This window comes from Dermatophagoides pteronyssinus, unplaced genomic scaffold (assembly GCF_027571235.1).
Source record: "Dermatophagoides pteronyssinus isolate colony J.1.1.1.1 unplaced genomic scaffold, Derpt_VIB-CSIC_2022.12 sq0008, whole genome shotgun sequence".
Taxonomy (NCBI): domain Eukaryota; kingdom Metazoa; phylum Arthropoda; class Arachnida; order Sarcoptiformes; family Pyroglyphidae; genus Dermatophagoides; species Dermatophagoides pteronyssinus.
In genome coordinates, this window is record NW_027461532.1 from 2,173,636 (window position 1) to 2,190,382 (window position 16,747).

The 16,747-nt window shown below is 27.8% G+C and overlaps 3 protein-coding genes and 1 long non-coding RNA gene across 5 annotated transcripts; 2 read left to right on the forward strand and 2 right to left on the reverse strand.

Annotated features, from left to right (window-relative positions):
• The first annotated feature begins 2,779 nt into the window (after positions 1 to 2,779).
• On the forward strand, positions 2,780 to 4,111 carry LOC113793751 (uncharacterized). The gene is made up of 2 exons (XM_027343823.2): positions 2,780 to 3,122; positions 3,186 to 4,111. The coding sequence occupies exons 1-2, from the start codon at positions 2,828 to 2,830 to the stop codon at positions 4,049 to 4,051; spliced, it is 1,161 nt and encodes a 386-aa protein (XP_027199624.2). The 5' UTR covers positions 2,780 to 2,827; the 3' UTR covers positions 4,052 to 4,111.
• On the reverse strand, positions 4,027 to 6,569 carry LOC113793766 (uncharacterized). The gene is made up of 2 exons (XM_075820889.1): positions 4,541 to 6,569; positions 4,027 to 4,471 (listed from the first exon to the last, which is right to left on the reverse strand). Exons 1-2 carry the CDS (start codon positions 5,549 to 5,551, stop codon positions 4,166 to 4,168), a joined length of 1,317 nt encoding a protein of 438 aa, XP_075677004.1. The 5' UTR covers positions 5,552 to 6,569; the 3' UTR covers positions 4,027 to 4,165.
• Positions 6,570 to 6,582: 13 nt separating this feature from the next.
• On the reverse strand, positions 6,583 to 15,946 carry LOC113793726 (LIM/homeobox protein Lhx3-like). Of its 2 annotated transcripts, none has more exons than XM_027343787.2 (6): positions 15,237 to 15,946; positions 8,046 to 8,147; positions 7,755 to 7,979; positions 7,576 to 7,647; positions 7,294 to 7,439; positions 6,583 to 7,059 (listed from the first exon to the last, which is right to left on the reverse strand). In XM_027343787.2, the coding sequence occupies exons 1-6, from the start codon at positions 15,292 to 15,294 to the stop codon at positions 6,598 to 6,600; spliced, it is 1,065 nt and encodes a 354-aa protein (XP_027199588.2). In that variant the 5' UTR covers positions 15,295 to 15,946; the 3' UTR covers positions 6,583 to 6,597. The 2 variants fall into 2 exon arrangements, with proteins under 2 accessions (XP_027199588.2, XP_027199590.2); XM_027343789.2 differs by lacking the exon at positions 15,237 to 15,946 and adding an exon at positions 12,554 to 12,855.
• On the forward strand, positions 12,981 to 14,157 carry LOC142645190 (uncharacterized). Its single transcript, XR_012846353.1, has 2 exons — positions 12,981 to 13,251; positions 13,318 to 14,157. It is a non-coding gene; the product is annotated as an uncharacterized LOC142645190 (long non-coding RNA).
• Positions 15,947 to 16,747: the final 801 nt, after the last annotated feature.

Genomic DNA, 16,747 nt, shown 5'->3' on the forward strand with positions numbered 1-16,747 from the left:
GTCACGCGATATTTATTTTCTTACGAACTTGTAACATTTGATTGGGTTAGGGTTTTTGATTCATTTGAAATGAATAAACAAAAAAAATTCTTCAATGAAATTTATCAATTTTTTAGAATGAAAATTCTTTCAATTAATTTAATTTGTTTGAAAGTAGTTTTTTGGCAGCCAAAATTTATGTAATTCAATCCATATGGTTGAACAACAAGCAAAAAAAAAAAACGTTTTACGTTTTTTCTTTTTGGTTGTCATAAACCCAGAAACAGAAAAATCCTTATGACTTATTATCTAAGTTGTAGTTTGCTTTTTTCTTCTTCTTCTTCTATTCTATGTGTTTTTATTACTCAACCATTTCAGAATGTTTGTGGTCGATGATGATGATGATGATTATGATTATGGTCATGTCATAATAAACATAATTTATTCTTCCGTTGCCCTAGAAAATTTCCTTCTTTCCAACTAAAAGTATGTTACGTTATGTGTTTGACCTTTATGTAAATTCTTTTTTCCAACTTTCAACGTTTGAAACATCGTTTCCTTTGCTTGAAAAGAAAAAAAAAGGTCAAAGTGAAATGTTTTTGTTGTGCAACAACGAGAAAAACTACATAATTTACAGCTCATTAAGAATTTCAAATTTGTAGCAAAAAAAAGTTTTGAGTTACTATTGTGAATTCTCGATACAAAAAAATAAAAAACATTGTCGTTAAGTTGTGTTTTGATCGTTTCGGATCATTTTCAAAAATGAAAATGAAAATTTGTTCTTCAATGTTGAAATTGTAACATTGTTAATGACGATGATGATCCAAAACTAAATTCCATATTTTCTTTTTTTTTCATTTGAATTTCATTGCGAAAAAATAAAATTTGTTTATGTTGATCAATTTCAATTCAAAAAACTATATCCATAAGTAGAATATAATATCCCGTATAAAACATAATCAAACGTCAAATGTTAAATGCCAAAAAAATAGTCAGCCATTTCATTCATATAACACACAAAGTTTTTTCTGTTTTTTTCCTTTGTATTCAAATGGAAATAAGAAGCGCGAATAAGAAACTGACAAGAAGAAAAAATCTTTAGTTGGAATTTTTTGTTTGTTGAATGAAATCCAAAAAAAATTGTTCAAGTAATAAATTGTTAATGTGCCATAATCATCATCATCATCAACAAAATCTGAATATATCAAATTCATCGTCACTTTGATTATCACTTGATCATCACTGATTTTAAATATTTAGGGCAGGGTCGAAATTCTTTGATCTTTGGATATTCAGCAGAATGTTTTGTTTTTGATCTGACTGAAATCAAAAATCAAAAATCAAAAAAATCAATTATCAATTATCATACCACGCCTTAGTATCATCTTTCCTTCCTTCCTTCCTAAAGTATTTAATTCTTTCGTCATCATCATCATCATCATCATTTTGATCAATTTGGGTGCGCATTATAACAACGACGAAGAAAATTTGGACAAATTTTCATCAAATCAAATTCAAATCGACCTGAAAACAAATAGATTAATTGCGTGCATATAAAAAATCGATAAATGTTTTGTTTTTCCCGAAAAGAATCAAAGAATTTTGAAACTAGGACATGTTCACAATTTTCAACCATGAAATTATCATCATTGTAAAAAAAAGAAATGTTACTTCAAACTTGAGATTAAGAAGAAGGAATATATAGAGCCTAAATGATGACAAATTTTTTTTTTTTTTGAAACCCAAGAGAAAAACTAAATTATCCTCATCATTTAATAATAGAATGTTATGTTTTCTATTTACTCAAAAGTCATTTAACACTTGTGATGGATGGGTGTTTTCATTGAAAATTCATGTACATTTAGCATTGAATGAATGAATGAACAGATTGAACAAATTAAATCATAGTATATCATCCGAACTACAAGCATCTGTTCATATTATTAGTTTCATGCATTTCATTTTCAGCAAGGGAAAAAAACCCTCCAAAAATGTTTTTTTTTTTTTTGTTTCTATCTTCTTTCGTTAATATGCGATATTTGCATATAATATTTAATTCTACATAGTCGTACATTAGAAGTACAGAAATATCAATTCTCTCATCATATTTAAGCAGAACAGAAAAACAATCCAATGATAATGGTGTATGACAAATTTTCTAAACATTTTCTCCATCACTATATGCTTGTGTGTGTGTGTGTTAATTGCTGTTTCTTTCAGTTGATTAATTGATATTTTATTTAGTCAAATTAGTTTAGTTAGTTTGGTTGTTCTTGTCATTTATTTTTCTTGAAAATCTTCTTTCGGATTCATTTAATTTGTCATAAAAAACAAAAACAAAAACAAGAAGTTCATGTTTCTTGTCCTGTGTGTGTCTATCACGGTTAATCCCGGAATTTTCAATTACTTAAAATCATAATTATCATCATCATCATTGTTCGTTCGGTCGTTCGTAATTTAACATCAACATTTTAGTTAGTCGTGTGTGTGTGTGAGTGTATATGTTACACAATTTGTCAATGTTGACATTATAAACAACAAGTCTTTTTTAGAAAAAATATCAAATTACAAATGTTTCGGTTGGATTGGTTCAAGTTTCCTAAATGATTTTGTCAAAAGATTTTCATTTGAATTCTTTTCTTCTTTTTGGAAACTGTGGCGTCATCTGTGGTCGAATTTTGTCGTTGTTGATTTTCAAGAATAGAATAATTTTTTCAATTTGTTTTTCGAAAATTTTTAATTTAATTTAAAAATTTGAATTTGAATTCAAATATAAAGATTGAAAACATTGCCAAAATACAATGGATTTTTGTTGAGAAAGTGAGAGAGAAAAAGAGAAAAAAAAAGAATGAAAAATTTTTTCGTATTTTTTCTATTTTTTTATAGTAGTAATTTATTGATTACATCAATAAATTGTAGTATTTGGCAAGCAATATTCAATCCATCATCATTATATAATGGTAAAAAAAATCGTTTCCTTTGTCAAACATTAGATAATGTTAGACATATATTTAATGTACATAATGAATTGTTTATAATATTTGTTATAAATCATAATCCAAATTCATTACCCGAAACATATTGGATAATTGATAAATTAACAAATAATTATACAAGAGTTGATTGGTTATATTCAGCTGATGGTAAGATTTTGTTTGTTTTTTTTCATTGATTATTTACAATTTTTTTTGTTGGTTATAAAATAGCATCAGGTTTACAACGACGATTAGTCGGTGTTGAATGGGATACAACCAGCAATGGTGATGAACAATCAAAAATTATTGTTTTTCATGATCCATCAAAAGCTGAAGCATTAAGAATGACTGGTAAAAAACAACAAATATTTCATATAACAACATATGAATATGATACAGATTCGGGTTTATTATTTTTTATTGAATCAAAATTTAAAAATGATTATCAAACATTATTGAATGAAAAATATGGTGATATTTCAAATATTTATCAACCAATAAATAATGTAAAAATATTTAAATTTTATAATACCGATCAATATATTGTATTACGTGATAATAAAATTTCAAATGAAAAAGGAAATGTTCAAAAAACAAATGATATAATATTAAATGGAATATTTTTATATCAAAATCGTTTTTATATTTATTCAGATTCGGATACTATTTATAATACAACAAATGAAGATGATTTTCATTTAAAAAAATCATCATCAAGCAATACATATAAATATGATGATTTTTTTAAATGTTATGGTGAACCAAAAATTAATATGCAATTTGTTTATCTTATGCTTGGACAAATATTAATGGTTATTTTAATGATTATTATAAATATTATTTGTTTATGTTTGGTAACTAATTGGCGTAGACCAATGAATAAAAAACAATTGGATAAAATTCGTGTAAATTCAATGGATATAACTGGATCATTATCGACAACCGATACAACAACAGCAACAAACAGACCAATCAAACCAAACAAACCAATAACAGGTGGTACTGGTCGATTTAGAAATCGTTTACAAGCATTATCAGCATCATTTACAACATCATTTAAAGCTTATCCAAAATATATTAAGAAAAGTTTTTTCTAAAAACAAAACAAACAAAAAAATCTCCATTGAATTCAAACGAAATCAATTATTATTGAAAGAATGTTTTTTTTTCATTAAAAAAATGATTATATTAAAAAAAAACAAACGAAATTCTTATGATTTTTGAAAATTTTTCTGTTCACAACAAAATATTTCATGACGAGCAAGAACTTCGCTGGAAAATTTTTGTCCACATTTTCGACATGAATTATTATCATCAGCAATGGTATTCGATGGTGGTGCGGTTGCCGTTTTTGATGGTGACAATCGATTATCATTATTATCTAAAATGATGATAATTTCATCATCTTTGGCTAATTGTTGCATTATTTTACGTTGTTGTTTAAGATTATCTAAAAATTGTTTTCGTGATTGTTTCCAATTTGGTATTTTATCATCCACACTATCATGGGAAATCGGCTGAAAAAATGAAAAATGGAAAATTCAAAGTTGATTAATTCGAACACTAGATGGCCGTTTTGTGCTTACCGATTTTTTTTGTTTACAATTCGATTCAACAACAACAATATCCTGTTCGATTACCTGATTATTATTGTTTTCAATATTTTTATCAATATTATCGAAAGAATGATCATTTTTTACGATAGATGATTGTAATTGTAATTGTCGTTGTCTTGATGATTGAAATATTGGCCGTTGTTTTCTTGATATTCGACCACATATTTCCATATGTTTTGCAAGTCGATCTTTGGCCGAAAATTTTCGTTGACAATATTTACATTGTGGTTGTTGTTGTTGTTGTTGTTGTTGTTGTGAATTATGGTTATTTCTATTTACCAATGATGTTTGATGATTGCGTTTTGTTGTTGATAACGTTTCATCACAAGTACCACTTGTATTTGTTTTCAAGATTCTTGACGATCCACAACCACCACCACCACCTTGTATCGAATGTACATTGTTCACAATTGAACGTTTTGATATTGCTTGAATATTATTATTACCGTTATTGTTGACATTATCCATATAATATCCATTCATCAATGATGTTGTTGTTGTTGTTTGTTGATTACTTGAATTTCGTCTACCTAATATCGATTTTTTATGATTCGTTGTATGATTCGATGAATGATGAACATATCCTGATGTTATCATTGTCATATTACTAACATTACCAAGTGATTTTACACGTGATATTGTTACACGATTATTATTATTTATAAATGGTATTGGTGTTGTTTGTCGTTTATTATTATTTATTATTGTTGATTGATGATGATAACGATTAATTGTTAATGCTGATAATTCACGTCTAATTGGTAATCTTTGATGATTTGATGTTTGTTGTTGTTGTTGTGGATAACAATTCTGTTGATAATATGATGATGATCGTAATGAATTTGGTATATTAATCGATGATTTTGTTCTGGTCATCGATGATTGTTGTTGTTGTTGTTGTTGCTGTTGTTGATATTCTTGACACTGTTCATTATGAATTTTTCGAAGAAAATTTTCTCTCATTTGTTCTAAACGTGACATTTTTTTTTTTTTTTTTGATGCGAAGCAATGAAATTTACTTGTTTTTCTTCAAAATTCTTCAACAATTCTTATTGTCACATACACACACACAAACACACCGGCATACAATGAATCAAATCAGATATTGTAATTCAAAACTTATTTCAAAAAAAATTTTTGGTTGACAATTTCATAAACCGAGAACCTTTCTCATACCTATGATTTATGTTTCTGTGTGACAAAAATCTTTATTATTTTATTTCTTTCTTTCTTTTTCCCTTCAACGATTGATGTAATTATCATCAATCTTTTGTTTTTTTCTTTCTCTTTCTCTCTATCTCGATCATTACCTGAAACAGAACTAGAGTATGGAAAATCAACAAAAATCAGGTATAGTTTTATCATCCAGGTTTGTTTGTTTGTTTGTTTTGAGTTTGTAGTCTTATCATTAGTCATCATCTTTTCCTTCTTCTCTTTTTTTTGCTCTCTCGATTTCTCATTACTTACAGGTTAATTAATTAGTAAAAAAACAGTAACCAAAAAAAAAATGAACGATGCAATTCAGCGAAAAATAATAAGAAATAAAAACATTGTTTGACTGTTGAAAAAAAAATGTTTATTTTTCTTTACGAACGAAAAACAAAAAACAAAAACAAAACAAAGAAGAAAAATTAATAGAGCGAAACCCGTAAAGATGAAATATGAAATGATGATTCAGTTCTGATGTCTGTGAAAAAGGAAAAAATTTATTCAATTTATTCAATTTGCCTGATCATCCTGATTATATAACCTGATCCAATCCAACCCAATCACCATCAGTACTGAATCATCCCATTTTTTCTCCAATATTCAATGAATAAAAGAAATTTTATTTTATTTATTTATTCAGGTATTTACATAATTTAAGAATTATTTTGTATTCAAAATTCATTAATAATAATGTTAGGATGGTAATGAGGATGAGTTTTTTTGCACAAAAATCAGAAAGAAAGAAAGAATGTTTTTTATAATTGAAAAATCTTGATTTGGAAGAATGAAGGAAAGAAAAGATCTTTTTGAAATTCAAATTAATGTGTTGTATAAACATTATGATTAACAATTCTATCATCATCATCATCGAGATCATCCAGATCATCATTCGGATCAACTGAATCATCATCATCATCCATTTCATTTAGATCACTATCACCATCAATACGACTATGTATAATAGCATCATCATCATCATCAATAATTGCATCATCAAACCATGATGAACATGATGTTGATGTTTCATTTGCTAATAATGTTGATGATGCATTACTTGCTGGCATTGTATCTAATGATGATAAACCATTTAAACAACCATTCGATGACCAACGTGAACTTGATGGTGATGATGGATGTGGACTTGTATGTGAACCATTACCATTATGATTATTTATTATCATATTCGATGTTGTTGTTGTTGTTGATGATGTTGTTGGTGATTTTGAATGTGAATCTTTTTTCAATCGTTTTTCTTTAGCACGACGATTTTGGAACCAAACCTAAAATTTTTGGAACAAATAAACAAAATTGAATAAAAAAAATGAGATTCAAGTTTCTCTACATTTTTATCAATAAACAAACAAAAAGATTTTCTTTTCTCTATCGTTTAGCAATTATTTACTTTTTTTTCTGATAATGAGTGATCATAATCAATATTCATAATAATCAGGTGTCATCATTATTCAATGAACCGAATCAAAAAAGAAAAAAGAAATATCGATATTTAACCTTACCTGTACAACACGCATATCTAAACCAGTATCATGACTTAATTGTTCACGTATCTGTCTAGCTGGTTTTGGTGAACTATTATATGCTAATTTAAGTGTTTCCAATTGTTTGGCTGTTATTGTTGTACGTGGTCGTTTTGATGATGATTCTAAAGATAAAATTAAAAAAATTGATGATAATTGAACAATCGATTGATCGATTATAATTCAAATTTAAATGAAAAAAAAGATTTTATATTTAGATTTTGTTTTTAACAATTTCAAAATAACAAAACAAAATAATACCTCTTTGTTTAGCTGATTCATAATCGGATTTACAGACAAGTTTATTATCTTCCATCAGATAGAATTCATCGCCTAGATTTTCATTTTGTTTTGTTTTGAAAGTAAACAAAACGAGAAAAAAAATGATCCATTTAGGTTGATTTTTTTCTAATATGAAAAAAACAAACAAATAAAATTACCTGTATTCAATGCACGTTTACATAATATACAATTAAAACATTGTAAATGATAAACATTATCTTGTGCACGACGAACAATTGATGTTGGTGCAATACCAAGTTCACAATTTGCACATCTTGTTTTAGCAAAACGTTTATAAAAATCATCTTTACAATATGGTTGACCATTTTTCATATAACATTTTACAGATAAATTTATATTACATTCCGAACAAACTAAACAACCTGTTTTTGGTTTTTTTTCGGTGAAAAAAAAATTCAGCATCAATTTTGTTGAATTAATTTATTTACCTGAATGCCAACAAGTATGTCGTTCATTTTCTTCATGACCAAGTTTCAATATAAAACGATCAAATATAATACCTTCACATCCGCTACATCTTGGCAATGAATCTAAAATTTTTTTGACAAGAAAAATTGATAGAAAAAAACATTAGAAAATCAGGAAAAGGAATCCTAAAATGAATGAATTTTTCAAAATCTTTTTTTGTTTTGTTTTGTTTTGATAATGATGATTTGTATAATGATCAAAATATTTAATGATTAAAAAAATTTGATGAATATCAACAACAGCAACAATAATTATTCTTTATTCTTTTGATGATTAGTTTTGTTTGAAAATCATCACCATCATAATCATTATCAGGGATTTTGGTTATTTTTTGTTTGAAGAATATTTTTTCTATTGACAAAGAATGGGAGTGGTAATGGGAGTTTCAACCAGAAAAAAAAATAATCATCATCATTATCATCTCCAAATGGAATTCATATTTTATGTTTTCGTTTTTTTTATTGTTTAGAAATGTGATGATAATCATCATCATCAACAACAACAAACAACATCAAAATTCATTATCTCTGATAGAGAAGAACCACGTGTATGTTTATTTTTTTTAGAAAGAATTTTATTAGTTTTTTTTTGCTGCGGTTTCTCCATTTGATCGTTAAAAAAAAGTAGGTGGCAATCGTGAATGATGAATTGATTTGGCCAAAAGAAAAATAAAAACATTTAAACAACCAACGAACAAACCAAACAGAATTTACCTGAAAAAAAAACCAGAATATAAATAAATAACAAAAAAAAAAGTCAGGATTCATTTTTGCTGTTTGGCAGGATGGTTTTGTTGCTGCCCAATTCATTTTATTAATGTATTTTTTTGGGTTTTTGAAAACAACGTTACCTGGATTTACCTAAAGTCCATTAAGTCAGTTTATTTCAGCAACAGCAACAAAAATCTATTGTCAAAAATTTATTCTGGTTATAAATAAAAATATAATTTTTTTTCATGTCAAAAGGTTATGTCATAAGGGACATCAACATTTGGATGAATTCGGGGGGAAGGGAGAATCCTGGTTTTTTTTTGGTATCCTAGCAAAGTTCTGGAACAAAACTGACAACAACAACAACTTGACATACACCAGAGAATTCAACAAGATTAACAACAACAACTTCAACAACAGAAGATGATGATGATGTCAATGATATACCAAAAAGCAGAAAAAAAAAGGACAGCAAGATATATACAATAAATCTATGATGCGTAAAATCATCGATTACGTTTCGTTGTTGTTGTTGAAAATGTGTGTCTGTGTGTGTTATGTAAGTGGTTAACGTTAAAACTTTAGTAGAGAGCGAATGAATTTGCCAGTTTTTTCCTGCCTGCCTGTTTTCGGATATGATCATGATGGTTGATCTGTATCATTGGTGAATGAATGTGCAATTTTTTTGGTGAATGTGCCAAGCACTAAACAGACACGTTTCAATCAAGCACGTGTTTTGATCAGATATGGCCAGAAATAATGTTTTGCGCCCAGTTTTTCATTTTCCATTTTCCATTCTCATCCATAAAAATGGATAAAAGAGTGGGTGTTGGTGTAAACAACGATGGTGGTGGTTTTATCATCAATTTTTCAAATTGAAAACAATTAGTATCAACAGAATTGAGGGATAGAATCAAATTCTGGAAAATTGTTCTACACACACAGTCGTCGATGTTAAAATGGTCAGGGAAAGAAAAAAATATTTATAAATTTCGGTTACACAATCATAATAATCATAATAATAAAAGTAATGGCACACGACCAGCTGGCTGACTGGATGAATGACTAAATGACTGACTATAGCTTTGGATTTTTTTTATTTTATTTTGAGTATCGAGAATTGAATTGAATAATTCATCAACACTGAAACGAAAATTGCCTACTGGTGAAAAGCAAAAAAAAAAAAAAACAACAGAAATACACGAAGGAAAGTAAACGGTAAATTTATGATCAAATTTTTATACGATTCCATTTGGAAGCGAATGAAATTTGTCTATCTAAATGGATTGTTTTTTTGTTTATGGATCCCCTTCCATTTTTTTTTTTTAATATGTTTGTCCATCTACATTATTCAAAAAAAAAAAAAAAAAATATATAAAACGTTTTCTTGTTCAATAATTAATCTGTATCTGGCAGAAAAAAAGGATTTTTTTTCGAAAACAAAAAATTTCATGATTCTGAATGGACATTGTTGTTTTTTTTTTCATATTGCATCAAGGTAGGAAAACAAATATCTGATAAGGAAATTCTTGTTCAAGAAAGAATCAAACGAACAAAAAAAAAAGATTCACAACAAAATCTAAATGTTGATCATCATTTTGATGGAAAAAGTTTCCTTTTTTTGGTGTTCGGAAACTTTTTTTTACAATTCTTTTCAGAATAATTCTTTCTAAATGTGTTTGTTGTTGGCTTAACTTGAAACTTGAATGAATGAATGAATGAATTGTGAACAAAAAAAAAGAAAGAAGGATCAACAATAAAAACGACCATAATAATTCTTTTATCCAGAATTTTTTTTTTGTTCGTTTCGTTTCTTTCATTCACTATAATCAACCCAAAAATATTATACATAAGCTTTTCACCAAAAAGAATTATAAAAAAAAAAAATTTCGTCGCTGTTGTTCGTTACAGTTATATGAAACACCTAGACACGCAAGATTCGGTGGTAGGATTCTTTTTGTTGCTGTAAAAACATGTCCAGCTTAGAAAAAATACTTTCTTCAACAATAATAATAATAATCCAGGAATATTCTGTTCGATGCTTGTACATGCTATTGTCAGTCTGGGTGGAGTTGAATAACAACATTCTTTTCAATTCAGTTTCCATTCATCGATGATCATCATCATCGATGAATGAATGATTGAATGACTTTAGTTCCAATCACTTATTATGTATTTGGCCAAATAACACAGAAAAAAAAAATAGAATCTAAAAAGCTGAGACTTTTGTTGTTGTTGCGGTGGTTTCAATGAAAGAATCAACGAAAAAAAATCGAATCGAATTCAATTGAACAGAATAGAATATTCTTTCTTCTTTTTGAGTATGGTTCAAAGATTTGTAACCAATTTTCGTTTTTGTTTTGTCTGAATCATTCAATCATTTCAACAAAACAAAAAAAAACTCTACAACGACAACAACACAAAGACTTTATTTATTCGGTTGTTGGGTTTTATATTTTTTTTGTTCCAAGTATGAATCCAGTCTACGAATGTAAAAATATCGGTGTTGAATGTCAATGTTTTTTGTTGTTATTCAGAGTTTTCTTCACATTTAGTTAGTTGCTGTTGTTGTTGTCATCATTCTTTTCATTCATAGTTTTCTGGTTCTGGTTCTAAACTAGTTCTGGTTAGAAATATGAATGACTTTTTGGCTTTCTGTAATAGTTTACTTTTTTTTGTTTGTTTGTTTGTCTGGTTGTTTCCAATATCATATCCACACACACACACAGAGACACGATAGACGTATATATAGAATGTCTGCATTGAATGTGTATGTAGAATTCAGATATAGTAAATGTGGAATATAAAACTTGAAATTCAGAAACCAGAAAAAAAGAAAAAGAAAAAAAAATCGACCATAATATTATGACGATCCATTCATTCATTCATTCTGGCTGAAAACGAATCCCATTCTATTCGAATCCCAGAATCTCATATACCAGAATTATATTTTTCACTTATATTTATATAGAGAGAAGGGAGAGAAACCTAAACTCAATGAATGAATGAATGAATGCGTGAGATAGGGAGAGAGAGAGAGAGAGAGAGAGAGAAAATAATTTCAGTAAAAGCATTTTAACATGATTAAATTCGGACCTAGAATTATTCGTTAGTTGTTTTTTCATTCATTTCAATTTGTTTTGTTACATTTTGCAGGAGAAATTTTTTTTTTTTGTACATTGATTAGACTGATTTGATTCTATTACATAGTAGTAGAGATGTATTCTTTTATTAGATTTACAAATTTTTTTTATTGTTTTTTTATCGTTTGTTTTATTTTCCATACGGTAGATTCTGGAAAGAATTTCTTTACACACAAAAAAACAATAAACAAACAAATCTAAAAATCTAACAAGAAACAAAAAATTCATAAGCAAAATATCTAGTTTGTTTGTCAAAAGAATATTCTTCTTCTTCTTCTTGTTCAAATGAATCAATCAATTATTCTTTCGTTCTTTTTTGTTGTTGTTACAGTCATTGATTCGGAATCATTTCTTTTTTTGTCATCTTCATCAGTCAAACTCTCTTTCACATTTTTGTTTGTTTGATCAAATTAAATTGAATTGAATCTTTTCATTTTTTTTTCATGTGACATGTTTTACCCCGATTATCTGATGTTTCTTTTTTTTTGTACAGTATTTTAATTCTCGAAGTAAATAATAATAAATTCTTTGCATTTATTTGTCGGAATTTTGTTGTTTTTCTCTCTTTCCATACATGTGTTGACATTTTGTTCTAAAACCAGAAATTTTACTTACCCCCCAAAATAACAGGATTTATCATTTTGTTTTCGGTTTTTTTTCTGTTGTTGTTGTTGTTATTTTCGTTCATCATTTGTTTGTCACAAATGATTATAATGAATTATAATCCTTTATTGTCAATTCTTCGGAAAAAAAGAATTAAAAAATGATTCTATAGTTTTCAGTCAGCAGTCTGACTGAATTGTTTGTTGTTGTTGTTGAAAAATAACAACAACAACAAAAAATGAAGTTATTAAGCACTAAGGATTATTTGATATTCAGTTGAGATTAGTTTCATTTTTTGTTTCTCACTTTTTTTAAAAAATGAAAAAATGTTTTAAGAAGATTTGTTTGTCGGTAAATAATAACTCAATTCGATAGTGATGGAATACGGTATCGATAGTTGATTCGATAGATTGTTCGAATGGAAACGAAGTTTTGTTTACGTTTTCATTTTTGTTGCTTTTCATAATTGTAATTAAGAAATCTGAATCTTTACATCCTTTCATTCATTTTTGTTTGAAATAAATGTTAAAAACATTATTCCGAGTATAGGAAAAATACTGCGGTATTTCTGCTTCATTTGGAAAATATGCATTTAAAAGTTATTTTCCATCATCATCATCATCACGATAATCACTATCCATTAAAGTAAAAAATTATCATTATGGTTCGAGAATACATGGAACGGGTTAATGGAATACAAATTGAATTAAGTATTTTTGTTCTCTTTCATTTTCTATATTGTTGTTTGATCGTTGATTGTTTTCATTTCATTTCAGTGACCTTTTTTTGGGGGGAATTCTGTTCGAATCTAACTGACCTAATCTGTCGTTCTTCCATTACTGATTTCTCTATGAATTTTTCATTATCATTATCATCACCGATGACCTTCAATGAATTAAAAATAAAAGTCAAAAAAAGAAGAAGAAAACTTTAATGGATCTGATCTGATGTTTCTGTTTCTGTTCATTCGTGTAAATGGTGGTAACGACAAATATCAATCAATCAAAAAACAAAAAACATTAAAAATTTGATTATCCCGAAAAAATGCCTGCCAGTCAAACACATTTTGCCAATCGATGATGACAATCAAATAATTCTTTGAAAATTTATCCAGAAATAAAATATAAATGTTCATTTCAAGCAGAATTCTCAATCAATCGGAATCAATTTGAAATAAAAACGAAGAGAAATCTTTTTTCTCCATTTGAGAGTGAAAACTAAAACAAAATCAAACAAATGTTCTATCCTAAATGAACCTTCTTTTCTGAATAAATGTTTGATGAACTTGGGTACGAAAAAAATCGAATCGAATCGAAATAAAACGTGTGCAACCACTCGTTGACACGTGTCAAATTGTGACATTGGTGATCCAACAACAACAACAACAGCAGAAAATCGAAAAAAGACAACTATTATATGACGAAAATAAGAAAATATTTTTTTTTTTGGGAAATATGATAAAGTGAGCAACCAATCAACCATATTCATTTTGTAAAAATAAGAACAAAATATGAACAAAATATAAAACTTCAATCCAAGCAGCAGCAGCAGCAGGTATAATGTAAATAAAACGTGTTTGTTTGCTTGCCTGGCATGCCTGGCCTGTTTACCTTCAATTGTTTTTTTCATTCATTCATTCGATATGATTCAATGTTTTTTTGATCCAGAAACAAACCAGAAAAAAAAATAGAGTGAGGGTGTTTCGTTTTGTTCATTAGTTTGCGTGTGTGTGTGTAGGTTTGTTGAAACAATTTCCAGACTCGTGGAATATTTCTTTTTTTTACAAACATTTTCTCTTGGTGTGTGTTGGATCATGATGATGATGATCATCATTGATAAATGCGTTGCGTGCCGTACCATTACATAAAATATTGACTATCACAATATATTAACACACACATACATACACACTTGGGTACTTTTTTTTTGAAAAAAAAATCAAACAACATCAAAAGAATTCACGATTCTCATATAACATTTGATGATGATAATAGATATATTTTGGCTAAAATGATTCATATTTGTAGATCCCTTACATTTACAAAAACCAGTCCGATGTTGATCCACAGGAAAAAAAATAAGCTAAAAAATCTAAATCAAAATAGAAATCAGCCAGGGTCATTGATGATGATGATGATGGGCAGGTGTATTTTCATTCAAAAGTCATCATTCATTTATTTTCAAAAGTATGGTTGTGGTCGTTGTCTAGGTAGAAATATGACTAAAATCCAATTTTTTTTTCATCATCAGAATGATGATGATACACGATATCTGCATCTGCAATGTTCTACATCATTTTTGACATTCATTCATTTTGAATTGTTCATTGTTGATCAATATCAATTTATTGATTGGTTACAGATCATCATCATCATCATCGAAATCAAAATCAAGAAAACCAGAAATTTGATAAAAATATTCAAACTGGGTAACCATGTTACCAAATCATTAACCCAAAAATAGGAAAAGAATCTACAGCTATTTCTTGTCAATAATAATAATTTCTCATTTTAACGATCAATAAAATCATGTTTCTGGAACAAAATACATTTCAGAAAACCAAATATAACAACTGAAAACTTTTTTTTTGGAAACTTTGATGAATGAATGTAAAGAAATTGATTTTTTCTTTTCCTTTTTTGTTGATTATTTACATTTTCAAAGCAAAAAAATGTTGATAATAATGATAATTTACCTTGAATAACTTTATTGTTGGCCAATGTAGCCGGAAATACGTGATCATCCATTTTCATAATAACGGATTTATTTTTTTGTTTTTTTTTCTATCGTTGAAAACGTTGTTAAGATTGATTTTTGTTTGTTTGTTTGTTGTTTGTTGCTATCCAGATTAATATTGATAATCAATAATCAATGATCAATGATTGATTGATTTTGGTATAAATCAAATGGACAAAATAAACAGTTTTTTGAAAATTTTATTCAACATTTTCATCTGATTAATGTCTGAAAATCTGATTTGTTTTTTTGTTCAATTTTATTATTGGAATGTTACACACAAATAATCACAGAAACTTTGATAAATTACTACTTTCTGGTCACATTTACCGGGTCACATTCAATTATCGAAATGATGTTTACACGATAACTTATCACCAAATGAAAAACACGTGTCAATCTAACACAAACAAACATAAACAATTCGGAATAACAATAATATCATTATTATCCGGAACGGAAATTTATTCATCGGATATCATTTTGATCATTCGTAGAGAATGAAATTCAGAAGATGTATTGGAAAACTTGATGTTTTTTTTTGTTTTGTTTTCCTGGTTGTTGTTTATTTATTTGTTGTTGTTGTTGAAAAGGTGTTGTGTTTATTCGATTCTTTCTCTATAATCATAATCATGGGTGCATGGTTTATTCTGGCGTATAAAACATAACATCACAACAACAACAACAACAAAAAAACAGCAAAAAAAAAAATTCAAGAATAAGAATTTCATGTGCGCACACACACTATCATCATATATTTTCAAACAGAATTCTATTCTGGGTTGGTAATTTTGGTTGGTTGTATGTATTGATATGTGCGTGTATACCAGAACCATGAAACATTTTTTTGTTTTGTTTTGGAACTGGAACAGTACAGTGCCTGGAACAAAATACAGAATATAAAATAGAATTGTGCGCGCGTCATTTACCACGCCTTCTGGTTAGTTATTCTTCTTCTTTTTCAATTGATATTTGTGGGATGTATCCAAAAAAGTTTTTCTTTTTCTTTTTTGGTAAATTCGTATGATTGTGAATGAATGAATGAATGTGAAAGAAAACAACCGAGAAGAATCCGTTTTTTTTCGGTTTTGGCTGGTTATTTTTTTCAATTGTATGGTTTTTGGATCTATGTTTTTTTGCCCAAGAATTTGGTGCATTCAGCACACACATGTATTGTTTGACTTGAAGAATTTTTTCGCCAAACGTTTCCTATTCTGTTCCTGTGTTATCACTGTATTGCGCAATCGATTCTCATTATTGAATGAAAAAAAAACCATGATTGAAACATAGGAAAAAAACGAAAAACAACATAGGTAAGTAATAATGGATTGGAAAAAAAACTTATCTTGAAGAAATGGAAAACATAAGGGAAAAAAATTATGCAAACCATATGTAAATATAAAAAAATTTCGTTTGGTAAACTTTTATTTCAATGTTTTTTCTCTCTTTTACATCGACAAATTCACCGGG

What these genes read in the sequence shown, in the direction of transcription:
- LOC113793751 (XM_027343823.2), top strand. Translation starts at nt 2,828, where the DNA reads ATGAAAAATTTTTTCGTATTTTTTCTATTTTTTTATAGTAGTAATTTA. An exon ending in TTGGTTATATTCAGCTGATG is followed by an intron (nt 3,123 to 3,185) that starts GTAAGATTTTGT and finishes GTTATAAAATAG; the next exon opens with CATCAGGTTTACAACGACGA.
- LOC113793766 (XM_075820889.1), bottom strand. Translation starts at nt 5,551, where the DNA reads ATGTCACGTTTAGAACAAATGAGAGAAAATTTTCTTCGAAAAATTCAT. An exon ending in ATTGTAAACAAAAAAAATCG is followed by an intron (nt 4,472 to 4,540) that starts GTAAGCACAAAA and finishes TCATTTTTTCAG; the next exon opens with CCGATTTCCCATGATAGTGT.
- LOC113793726 (XM_027343789.2), bottom strand. Translation starts at nt 12,629, where the DNA reads ATGATGAACGAAAATAACAACAACAACAACAGAAAAAAAACCGAAAAC. An exon ending in AAATCCTGTTATTTTGGGGG is followed by an intron (nt 8,148 to 12,553) that starts GTAAGTAAAATT and finishes AAAAAATTTTAG; the next exon opens with ATTCATTGCCAAGATGTAGC. An exon ending in TAGATATGCGTGTTGTACAG is followed by an intron (nt 7,060 to 7,293) that starts GTAAGGTTAAAT and finishes CAAAAATTTTAG; the next exon opens with GTTTGGTTCCAAAATCGTCG.